This window comes from Phacochoerus africanus, chromosome 5 (assembly GCF_016906955.1).
Source record: "Phacochoerus africanus isolate WHEZ1 chromosome 5, ROS_Pafr_v1, whole genome shotgun sequence".
NCBI classification, from domain to species: domain Eukaryota; kingdom Metazoa; phylum Chordata; class Mammalia; order Artiodactyla; family Suidae; genus Phacochoerus; species Phacochoerus africanus.
In genome coordinates, this window is record NC_062548.1 from 28982372 (window position 1) to 28995131 (window position 12760).

Genomic DNA, 12760 nt, shown 5'->3' on the forward strand with positions numbered 1-12760 from the left:
TTCGTATCTCTCATATCTACCCACTTATCTCTATCTTTCCCTTCACATTAGCTAAGCCAATATCTTCTCACCCAGACTTCATCTCTGCAGCCCTCTAGCTGTTCTCTCAGTGTCCACTCTTGTCCATTCCTGACCTTTCTGTGCCTCTGAACCAGGATGGGTTTTTTTTTTCATGTATTGAAAATATGATCATTGTGTATTTACACACACATATACACAAATTAAAACACAAATTGCTTTCTATTAGGATAAAGACAAAAATTCCTAAACTATGGTTTTATAAGGCCTCCAGCATCCCCAGCATCCTCTCCACTTCCATCTCAAACCAAGCTTCCCCTTCTCTGTTTTTTCAGCCACACTGATCTTCTCACATCATGCTTTCTCCCACCACATTGACTCTAAATAAAGCAGTGAATGAAATTTAGGGTATGGAATCCAGAATTTGTGGTTGGATGGAGATGAGGTCAGAAACAAGCTGATGGCCCCCACAGCAACCTTCATAAGTAGCTGTGCGTATGGGGCATCCATGGCTTCCTTATATCTGTGGGTCAGGACAAATAGAGCAAGTGGGTTGAAGGGATCAAAACACTCTGAATTTTTTTTTTGTCTTTTTGTCTTTTTAGGGCCACATCCGTGGCATATGGAGAGTCCCAGGCTAGGGGTCCAATCAGAGTTGTAGCCACTGGCCTATGCCACAGCAACAGCAACACGGGATCTGAGCTGCATCTGCAACCTACACCATAGCTCACGGCAATGCTGGATCCTTAACCCACTGAGCAAGGCCAGGGATCAAACCCGCATCTTCATGGATGCTAGTTGGGTTTGTTAACCGCTGAGCCACGACGGGAACTCCAAGGGCTCAAACCACTCTGGCCAGGTGATCCCAAAGACCTGGAAAGAGATAATATCGATATTGGAGACCAGCCAGAAGGCTGTTGTAATAAACGGTATCCCCATCACAAAGGTGCCTGAAAAGCACCTGTGCTCCCCAGGCACCCATCGTGTCTATTCCCAGATACACCCTGAAGGGATAACAGGAGGCATGACTGCTCCCTTACCCCACCAGAATCCTTGGAAAGACCTGCCTGTCCCTTTCAGCCTTCTTGGAGAAAGAGAACTAACAGAGTCTACTTTTCCTTAGCCATGAGCCCAATTGGGGACACCTTCCGGAACCGTCTGCGGATGTTCCCATCATTGATCAATTGCTGCACAATTGACTGGTTCCAGTCTTGGCCCACAGATGCCCTGGAGTTGGTGGCGAACAAATTTCTAGAAGATGTGGAGCTCGATGACAATATTCGTATAGAGTAAGTGTTAGCTGCATTTTTGTACCCCAGTTATTTCATATGAAAATCTAGATATTGGCTCGATTCTTATTGTTTTAAGATGTATCAATTTATGGATAGAACATATACTTTGTTGTTGTTGTTGTTGTTGTTGTTATTGCTGCTGTTGTTGTTGTTGCTATTTCTTGGGCCGCTCCCGCGGCATATGGAGGTTCCCAGGCTAGGGGTCCAATCGGAGCTGTAGCCACCGGCCTACACCACAGCCACAGCAATGCGGGATCCGAGCCACGTCTGCAACCTACACCACAGCTCACGGCAACACCGGATCGTCAACCCACTGAGCAAGGGCAGGGACCGAACCCGCAACCTCATGGTTCCTAGTCGGATTCGTTAACCACTGCGCCACGGGAACTCCCCCAGAACATATACTTTTAAATCACATTACATTAGATATTTAATAAGGCACCTTTGCCGAAAAAGAATAACATTGCATGGTTCACAGTTGTTATCTTGGCTGTGAGAACCTGGATAAAAGAATACAGCTATTTCAGAAGTTTCCATTGTGGCTCAGCGGTAACAAGCCTGACTGGTATCCATGAGGATGCGGGATCGATCCTTGACCTCGCTCAGTGGATTAAGGATCTGGCATTGCCATGAGCTGTGGTGTAGTTTGCAGACACGGCTCAGATCCAGTGTTGCTGTGGCTGTGGCATAGGCCGGTGGCTACTGCTCCAGTTGGACCCCTAGCCTGGGAACCTCCATATGCCATGGGTGTGGCCCTAAAAAGCAAAAAAAGAAAAAAAAAATACTGTCAGGTGAGTGAATAAAAACAATAGCTGACATTTAAAAAAAAAAAAAAAAAGAATATCACTGTTTCCGTAGTCCTAGAGCATTCATTCTCAACAGGGATATCACTGCCAACGGGATGAAAACTGATTATTGTGAGGGGTTTTTGGTGTAAAAACAAAAACAAAAAAACCTTATTCTTTTTTTGTATAAAACACAGATATACACAAAAAGCACTGAATTTTGGCTAGAGTAAGAGAAGGGAGAAGACTGTTGACCACTCTAGGTGTCACATGAGGACAGGGGTCATGTCACCTGTCTTATATACTTCTATATCCGTAGTGCCTAGCAGGTACCCGGTACACAGCAGGTAAATGAATGAAGACCGTGAAGAAATAAGCATTGGTCAGAATGTTCATGGCTTTAAATTCCATTTTAAGAATTTTGACCTTTGTTCTCTAGGCTAGAAGACCCTTCACCTGGGTCCATAGATTCATGAATAGAATTCAAAAGGTCAGTGAGTGTGAATGAGGAAAAATTCCATCTTCATTTTCACTGACATCTCACTGATACTTTGCATTTGATGAATGTAGTCAAGAAACCTCAGTAGAATTGTGTAGGACCTGGTGACTTTGCTACCAGTAGGAATCACAGTTATTTTCATAACACTTTTCAGTCATTCCAGATCCCTCTATATATCATTTCCTTCAAAATGATGGTAGTTTTAGACCTGCCGTCCAATCTTACTGTTTAATGCTGCAGTCGGCAAACTGTGATCCATGGGCCAAGTCCAGTTCACAGCCTATTTTTGTAAGTAAAGTGTTATTGGAAAACAGCCATGTACACCTACAGTGGTAGAGTTGCTACTGAGAGTATGTGGCTCACAAAGCCTAAAATATTACTATCTGGTCCTTACCAGAAAAAGTCTGCTGACCGCTGATTTAATGCATCAATAAAAGCACACCTATCATATCACAACTTTGGCTTTTAAAATATTTTGAAAACTCTTTCAACATAGTTTCCTTTGTAATCATATATGTGTGTGTGTTATTATTTTATGCATTTTATTATTTTATGCATTTTATTATTTTATGCATTTTAAAACATTCTGCCAGGTCCAGAGGCTTCACCAGATTGCCAAAAGTTAAGAATTCCTGCTTAAGCCCTGATGATTCACAGAAGTGATCAAAGATAGAAATTACCCAATCAAAAGCTCATTCTAGTAAGAATATATACCTCCCCAAACCTGTTTGAGGCTCTGTTGACATGCTTCAGAGAATTTGAGATTCCCGCAGACCATAGTCCGTGACTTTCTCACCTCCTCCTATCTTTGAGCCAAAGCTGTGCCGGATCTCTCTGGAAGAAGTTGCACCTGCCTGACCACCATTATGTCCTTGGCAGGGTCATCTCTATGTGTCAGTATTTTCAGGAGAGCGTGAAGAATCTGTCGATGGATTATTACCACACACTTCGCAGACATAACTATGTTACCCCCACCTCCTACCTGGAATTGATCCTAACCTTCAAGACGCTCCTGAATAAGAAGAGGCAAGAGGTTGATATGACGAGGAGCCGCTATCTGACGGGCCTGCAGAAACTTGAGTTTGCAGCTTCACAGGTGAGCACTGCCAAACTAGAACAGGAACAGAGATCCAGGATGAAGTGGAGGCAGTGAAACACTTGTTCAGGGGCAGAAGTTAAGAGAGAACAAAATAAAGACAGCATCTGACCTGCCTTTGTAGAACTTGGATCCCTTGCCTCAGCCTAACCCCAGCCCTGCGAGAATCTGTATTTAAGATTTTGATGTTTGGTTCATCGTGGGTCTTTTAAAACTAATTTTAACTTTTTACAACATGGCAATAGAACACTATTTATCATACAGAGCTTTTTGAAGCCCCCTTAAATTTCATGCCAAAGTCTAGTGTCTCACTCACCTCTCCTCAGCCCTCGAGCTATGCTCTTCTCAGTGGGGAACTGGGCAGGATAAGGCAGGGGGTTAAGAGCAGGGCTTTGTGGAGCCAGGCAGCCCTAGGCTCAAATTCCAGCTTTAACACTTCTTAGTGACAGAACCTTAAAGATGTTATTTTACCTCTTGAGGCCTTAGTTTCCTCTTCTGTAAAAACAAACAAACAAACAAAAACCCCAACAACTAATAGTAATAGTCTTCACTTCACAGGGCTATTATGAAAATTCAATGAGCTGACAAAACTATAAACCCTTCGCAAAATGTCTGGCATGTGAATTAGTTATTGATTTATGCTTGAACCACCTGACCAAACCATAATAAGATATGAATTTTCAAAATCAACTACAATGGAAAAATAAAAATCATAAAAGAAACATTTTTAAAAGGTATGAATTGTCAGCACCAATAAAGAACTAAGGCAACTGAATGGTTTGCAGTAGATTGGCCCGTCACTGCATAGAGCAGACCCACCAGCATGCAGCCCTGGGATGGGAGAGAATGGCAGAGGTGGCCCTTGCTGCTCTACTTCTGCTGTGGCTGAGTCGAACTCAGGGTCCTTAGCTTTTAGAGAGATATTGAAAATTGGAGTCTGTTCAGATGTGGCTGAGCAAACTGTGTGGTCTGAGGAACAGCAAAATGATCTGAGACAGTCTAGACCAGTAAAGGGAATAACAGTGCCCATTTAACCTTCCTCAAGCACATGCCTGGTGTATGAGGAAAGTACAGTTATCATCACATTATACACAAAAGACCCAGAGAGGCCAGGCAGCTGGCCCACAGTCACACAGCCTCATGAGCAGCTGGCACAAGAGGTCCAGCCAAACCAAAACTTAGACATGCATGACTCCAGAGCCTGTGTTCCTAATCAGGACAGCATGCTGTGAGGCTTCTCACATGTGGGCTTTCTGAAGACCAATGGTTTTGAGGTCATGAAACTTCAAATAAGTATCTGAGCTCCCTTAGAAGGCAGAATCAGACCCGGTGGATGAAATACTACATGCAGGGGTAAATTCCAGCTCTTTAGCAGGAAAATCTAATGTGCTTAGTTGTCTAAAAACAATCCAACTCCCCTGAGAGGTAGTGAGCTCCCCATCATTAGAAGTGTTCAAACAGTGGCCAGAAAACTACTTGGCAAGAATGTTTTAGAGAGCATCAGACTGTTGGGAAAAATGGCCTTGAAAGTTCCTTCTTTCCCAGCTAGCTCAGCCATGTATGTTTCCTTCATAACCTTAAAAAAAAAAAGGAAGGTTTTTTTTTTTTCCCCTGACTTACTTTTGTTCTGTCTTGCCCCTAACACGAGAGTGTAGGCTCGATGCAGGAGGAATATCTTTTAAGTTGTATCTGTATTTAAAATGTTAAGTTTACTGTCATATGTCTAGTGGTCCTACAGAGGGGCACTGTATGTGTTCTAACTACAACACATAATATGAACTCAGTAGTTAAGTACTGAAAGATAAAGAGAGAAACTCCAGCCAACAAATATGTACCCAGTACCATTAAACTCATTAGTATTTTAGGAGTTCCTGTTGTGGTTCGGTGGAAACGAATCCGACTAGCATCCATGAGGACGCCAGTTCGATCCCCAGCCTTGCTCAGTGGATTAAGATTCCGGCGTTGCTGTGAGCTGTGGTGTAGGTTGCAGACATGGCTCGAATCCTGCATTACTGCGGCTGTGACTGTGGCGTAGGCTGGCGACTACAGCTCCAATTCAACCCCTAACTTGGAAATCTCCATATGCCAGAGGCGTGGCCCTAAAAAGAAAAAAAAATAGTATTTTCTGCATGTATCTATCATAGGTTAGAGAATTGTTTCAACTTTGACCAGCTGTGCCATTTTTGGCTTTGACCAAACTGACCCTGCCCCCCTTCCACCCTCTCTCCTTGCTAGGTGGCAGTCATGCAAGTAGAACTGACTGCCCTCCAACCCCAACTTATCCAGACCTCCGAGGAGACTGATAAGATGATGGTGAAAATTGAGGAGGAGACGAGAAAAGCCGATGCCAAGAAATTTCTGGTGCAGGCAGATGAAAAAGAAGCCAATGCTGCTGCCGCCATTGCTCAAGGAATCAAGGTATGCATTACTGAGAGGAACCCAGCCTTTTCTTTCTTTCTGTCTTTCTTTTTGCTTTTTAGGGCCATATCTGTGACATACGGAGGTTCCCAGGCTAGGAGTCCAATTGGAGCTGCAGCTGCTGGCCTACACCGCAGCCACAGCAATGCCGTCTGAGCCACGTCTGTGACCTACACCACAGCTCCTGGCAACCCCGGATCCTTAACCCAGTGAGTGAGGCCAGGGATTGAACCTGCATCTTCATATGGATGCTAGTCAGATTCGTTTCCGCTGAGCCACAATGGAAACTCCAAACCCAGCATTTTCTGGATTCATCTGTTATCCCACTAGAGCCTACCAGAGTCCCACAGAATGTGCATGGTCATACCCATTGTGCAGATGTAAAAAGTGAGGCTTGAAAGCTTGCTTTCCCAGCATCGCATCGCTAGTAAATGACACCTGGCCCTCTCCAGGAAGCATTATTGTTTTACAACTACTCTCCATCTCACATAGGGTGGAGGCCTACAAGCTCCAACATGGTCTAACCTTATCTCTTATCACTTTCCCCTCATTGACTGCTCTGGCCACCCTGACCTCCTCGCTATTCCCCAAACACACACAAAGCATGGTCCCACCCCAGGGCCCTTGGACTGGCTGGTCCCTCTGGCCATCCCCTCCACTTCCCTCATGTTCTTCCTCAAATGTGGCTGGCATGTCCCAGGTGTGGAATAAATATTTGTCAAATAAAGGAATGTTGGAGTTCCCACTGTAGTGCAGTGGGTTAGGAATCTGACCGCAGCAGCTCAGGTTGCTTCGGAGGTATGAGATCAATCCACAGTCTGGCACAGTGGGTTAAAGGGTTTTGTGTTGCTGCAGCTGCAGCATAAGTCACAGCTGCAGCTTGGATTCAGTTCCTGGCCCAGGAACTTCCAAATGCCATGGTGCAGCCATTAAAAAAAAAAAAAAAAAATTAAAAAACAGAACGTTGAACCTAGAGGACCCCATTTGATGATAATTCTTGTACCAAAGAGGAACAGTCCTGGGAAGGGTTGTATTCAGATCTTAAAAGAAAACCTGATTAACATTCACATGATGTGCATTCATGTGATATTTCTCCAAGCGCTTTCAAGTACCCAGGTCTGTTGGAGTATTACGCTGACTTTAGACTTACTAATGACAGCCAACAATATCTGGAAGTCAACACCCCCGAAGTTCCATGGTAAAAGGACTTTCCAGAGCTGCACGCCTTGTTAGTAGGATTGGAATCCAGGGCTCGAGGCACTTAGCTTAAGATACTTGTCCCTCTGTTCCCACCTAGTTAGAAAATTCCTTTGATCCTCCTTCCAAGAAGAGCTTGAACAAACAGTAGCTCGTGTCTCACTTCTAGGTCATAGGGCACTTTTTTTGAAAAGAATGGGCCTTCTCCACTAAGCCTCGGGGCCTGACCTCTCTTGATCCCCTTGGGTCTAGTCCCCGGTATCGGTTGTCCCATAGGGAATGCCCTGGGATAAGAGGGACTTGCTACTCGAAGTCCTAGAGGTGTGAGCAGGAGGCCGGTGGAACCATAAAAGACCATAAAGGACAGTGACCACCAGGCACACGAGTAGCAGGTGATTTGCCATCTATGACACGATGATAATAAAAGCTGCTACTTCTCAGCACCATTATGGTGTCTTTGGAACTCCCTTATGTAACAACTATTTATTGAACACTTACTTTGTGCTGGCGCTTTTCTGGGCCGTGGAAATAGAAGTGAATCAGACAAATGTTCTTCTCTCAGGGAGGTTGCCTTCTGCTCTACTTGATTTACATTAACTTTTACATCCTATCAGCCCTGCAAGGCAAATGGTATCCTTCCCAGTTTACAGCTGAGAAAATCATGGTATGAGGACTTAAATGACTTGTCCAGGGTCACTCAGCAACAGCGTGACTGGATCAGGATCATATCTAGAGCCCTCTGATTCCCAAGCCCTTGCATTTGACCATTGTTCCAAAAGCTGCAAAAACTAACAGCTGGGCAGTGTTCACACACTGTGACACAGACAGTATTTTTTAAAATTTGAAAGAGTTATCAACTTTAAAAAAAAAATCAAAAGATTTCAGGTAAAAAGTCAAAATTTTCCATTTTTCTTAGAAAAAAAGTTCAGCTTTAGGGCAACATTGGACCTGCATTCCTGGGTTACCTCCATTGGCAACCTTAAATAGATGCTGCCCCTCATATGTTCAAGGTCACCAAAGGCCCAGCCAGCCCACTTGCCACATTCATATCACTGGCCTGGCCCCTAGAGGCATATAAATTTGCAACTCTTCCATGGTTCTAGGATCAGGCACATCAGGGCTCAACATGTGCCCTGTCCTGTCCCTTCCCAACCTCAGTGTCCTCACCTTAGGAAAAAAACATGTAGGAGTTCCCTTTGTGGTGCAGTGGAAACGAATCCGACTAGGAACCACGAGGTTGCGGGTTCAATCCCTGGCCTCGCTCAGTGGGTTAAGGATCCTGCGTTGCTGTGGCTGTGGTGTAGGCCATTGGTTACAGCTCCAATTGGAACCTCCATGTGCCAAAGGTGCGGCCCTAAAAGACAAAAAACAAACAAACCAAAAAAACCATGTAAAGCATATGGCAGGTGTCCATCCCACAATCAGAGCTTAGTAGCCCATGTTAGCTATTCTCCAAAACCACCGTGCTTTACCCTGTACCAAGCAGACTTGCCTGTTTTATAAAGGCCAGTCTCTCGCCCCATGTGGGTGCCCTCACGCACAGGACTCTGCCTTACAGTGTCAGGGGAAACAATGCCTTGCTGAAGCAGGAGGGAGGCGGGAGGTAACATCAGGTTTACAAGGAGATGACCCGCCACGCCCGTTCCTGGGCAATAAATTACCATCTTGGGTTTTTCGGTTGTGAAGGGTGAGGTCTAATACTCTGCCATCCCATCCCCAAGTGCTGGGAGTGTCATCCTAGAGGTGAGTCAGGAGGAGAAAGAACCTGTGCTTGCTCTAAGTTTCCCGGAAGCTTTTGCGAGTCCCAGAAACCCCTCCTGAACCTCTCAGGGCTGCAGTCCTTCTCCACATTAGGACTCCTGATTTTCTCTCATCCCTAGAAATAAAAGAACATGGGAGAACACCCAGTGTGGTGCCTGCGGCGGTGCAGAGGCTCTGCAGTGGGGCGGGGTTCATGCTAGGAGGCTGGAAAAGAGTCAGTCCCCAAATACTTGCTTCCCAAGAAAAATGGTTTGCTTAAATCATCGATTCTTTTTAAGCTAATGGAACATTTCTTCCCCCCCACCCCACCCCCACCCCCGCATGAAGATAATAGTTGATGCCAGAAGTACAGCAGAGCTGATTACATTTCATCAGCAAGCACTGTGCTTCACATGCCCAGACAGCCCCACTGCTCTGTGCACTGCTAAGCCACAGGGGTCATTTTTAATTATAGTATTTTTTATCAGATTTCCCATTGGTGGTTCAGTGGAGATGAATCTGACTAGCATCCATGAGGATGCAGATTTGATCCCTGGCCTCGCTCAGTGGGTTAAGGATACAGCATTGCCATGAGCTGTGCTGTAGGTCACAGACGTGGCTTGGATCCCATGTTGCTGTGGCTGTGGCTGAGGTCGCCAGCTACAGCTCTTGCTTCTGCTCCTAGCCTGGGAACCTACATATGCTGCAGGTGCAGCCCTAAAAAGACAAAAAAAGTAAATAATGAAAAATTACAGTATTTTTTATTTTAAAAACCAATGATATAGCAGTAATAACATATATGAAAGAATTTTTAACAGCTCAACTTTAACACATTTCCAATTTTCCAAGTTTTTTTCTAGTTCCTGCCTGTACACTTGTCTAGTTTTGTTTTGCAATCATAGCATAATTGTGATTTGCTTCATGCTTTTTAATTTCCTTCATAGCCTATCGCAGATGTTTTTCCAAAGTATCATATAATCATTTTAATGACCATATTGAGTAGGCACTTCAGCCATCCAGTCACCATTGCCCTACTGGACCTTGATGTCTGTTCCTTTCTGCCCTGTTTGCAGTGTTTTCAGAGTGTTTTCTGGAGTCTCTCAGCAGAGCTGTGTGTCAGAATCACCTTTGGAGGTTTAAAATTGCAAATGCCTGGAGTTCCCATTCTGGCTCAGCAGAAATGAATCTGACTAGCATCCATGAGGATGCAGGTTCAATCCCTGACCTTGTTCAATGAGTTAAGGATCTGGCATTACCGTGAGCTGTGGAGTAGGTCAGAGATGCAGCTAAGATCTGACATTGCTGTGGCTGTGGCGTAGGCCGGCAGCTACAGCTCCAGTTCAACCCCAAGCCTAGGAACCTCCATATGCTGAGGGTGTGGCCCTAAAAAGACAAAAATAAAATAAATAAAATAAAATAAAATAAAATAAAATAGGAAGTTCCCTTCGTGGCTCAGAGGTTAACAACACTGACTAGTGTCCATGAGGTTGCGGGTTCAATTCCTGGCCTCGCTCATTGGGTTAAGGATCCCGAGTTGCTGTGGCTATGGTGTAGGCCAGCAGCTATAGCTCCAATTTGACCCCTAGCCTGGGAACCTCCATATGCCGTGGGTGCAGCCCTAAAAAGCAAAAATTAAAAAATAAAATAAAATAAAATAAAATTGCAGATGCCCAGACACCACCCAGACTACCTGAAGCAGAATCTCTGGGTGTGGAGCCTGGTAAAGAGGGCACCCTACATGCTCCTCAGTGACTCGGATGCAGAGTCAGGTTGAGAATTACTCTTAAAGATGATGTTACAGTTAGAGCCATTCTGAGTCACTTGACAAACAAGCTTGCTGGAACCCAGGTCTTACGCATTAGGAAAGAAGTAGAGCCAGTGAGAAGCATAATATGAATGTGGGCCACTCGTCTTCTGGAACATTATGAGAAAGTGACATGGAACTATCACCACGAGCACCACGAGCACCTGGGATGGCTGAAACCTGCTGAGAATCCAGAGCTTTACTCGAGCCAACACCTGTGGTCTCCTGCCACCAAACCCTTTCTTCAGCTGGTCACGAGAAGCAGCAGGGGGCAGCCCCCGTGCTTCCCCCTTGCCTTACACTCTGACACATACCCTAGGACTGAGGAAGGGGCAAACTGGGCTGCCTGTGGGTCTGAGCTATTCTTACCATCCGAAGCAGGACATTCTACTTTGATACTGAGGATGTGCGGTGTGGCTCATTTTTTTGCAGGGGAAGGGAGTTGTTTTAATATAATGAAGCCAAATAAAACATTGCTGTAAGTTTCTAGGAAAAGTAGAAAACCTGAAAGAGGAGTCCCTGTTGTGGCACAGTGGAAATGAATCCAACTAAGAACCATGAGGTTTCGAGTTCAATCCCTGGCCTCGCTCAGTGGGTTAAGGATCTGGCATTGCCATGAGTTGTGGTGTAGGTTGCAAATGCAGCTTGGATCCTGTGTTACTATGGCTGTGGTGTAGGCCGGTACCTGTAGCTCCTACTGGACCCCTAGCCCGGGAACCTCCAAGTGCTGTGGGTGCGACCCTAAAAAGGGAAGAAAAAAAAAAGATAGAAAAAAAACCTAAAAGGCTCCATGATATACACACACTTGTACATAAACACACGTACACACACACATATGTAAGAAGGTAGATTCCTTTGTTTTGTTTACTTATCACAATAAATGTGTAGAACATAGACTTACATTCATAAATACATGCTGCTTTTGACATTCTCTTGTGAAGTTTCACTTTAGTCCTGGCTGTGTGACCATCCCCTGGACTGGGAAACTAACATAAAAGTCATGAGTAGGTAGGAAGAGAAGAGATAAAACTGTCACTGTATGCAGATGACATGATACTATACATAGAAAACCCTAAGGACTCAACCCCAAAACTACTTGAACTGATTAATAAATTCAGCAAAGTAGCAGGATATAAGATTAACATTCAGAAGTCAGTTGCATTTCTGTATACCAGCAATGAAATATTAGAAAAGGAATACAAAAATACGATACCTTTTAAAATTGCACCTCACAAAATCAAATACCTCGGAATACACCTGACCAAGGAGGTAAAGGACCTATATGCCGAGAACTATAAAACTTTAATCAAAGAAATCAGAGAAGATGTAAAGAAATGGAAAGATATTCCATGTTCCTGGATTGGGAAAATCAATATTGTAAAAATGGCCATACTACCCAAAGCAGTCTACAGATTCAATGCAATCCCTATCAAATGACCCAGGACATTTTTCACAGAACTAGAACAAACAATCCAAACATTTCTATGGAACAACAAAAGACCCAGAATCGCCAAAGCAATCCTGAGAAACAAAAACCAAGCAGGAGGCATAACTCTCCCAGACTTCAAGAAATACTACAAAGCCACAGTCATCCAAACAGTGTGGTACTGGGATCAAAACAGACAGACAGACCAATGGAACAGAATAGAGAACCCAGAAATAAACCCTGACACCTATGGTCAATTAATCTTTGACAAGGGAGGCAGGAACATAAAATGGGAAAAAGAAAGTCTATTCAGCAAGCATTGCTGGGAAACCTGGACAGCTGCATGCAAAGCAAGGAAACTAGAACACACCCTCACACCATGCACAAAAATAAACTCAAAATGGCTGAAAGACTTAAATATACGACAGGACACCATCAAACTCCTAGAAGAAAACATAGGCAAAACACTCTCTGACATCAACATC

The 12760-nt window shown here is 44.4% G+C and overlaps 1 protein-coding gene across 1 annotated transcript in view; it reads left to right on the top strand.

The window, feature by feature from the left end:
• DNAH3 (dynein axonemal heavy chain 3) overlaps positions 1-12760 on the top strand; it is a 216575-nt gene that overhangs the window by 157923 nt on the left and 45892 nt on the right. The window contains exons 49-51 of the mRNA XM_047780346.1: positions 1142-1307; positions 3474-3690; positions 5926-6108. Of these exons, the coding sequence (XP_047636302.1) occupies positions 1142-1307; positions 3474-3690; positions 5926-6108 (566 nt within the window). The remainder of the gene's footprint in view (positions 1-1141; positions 1308-3473; positions 3691-5925; positions 6109-12760) is intronic.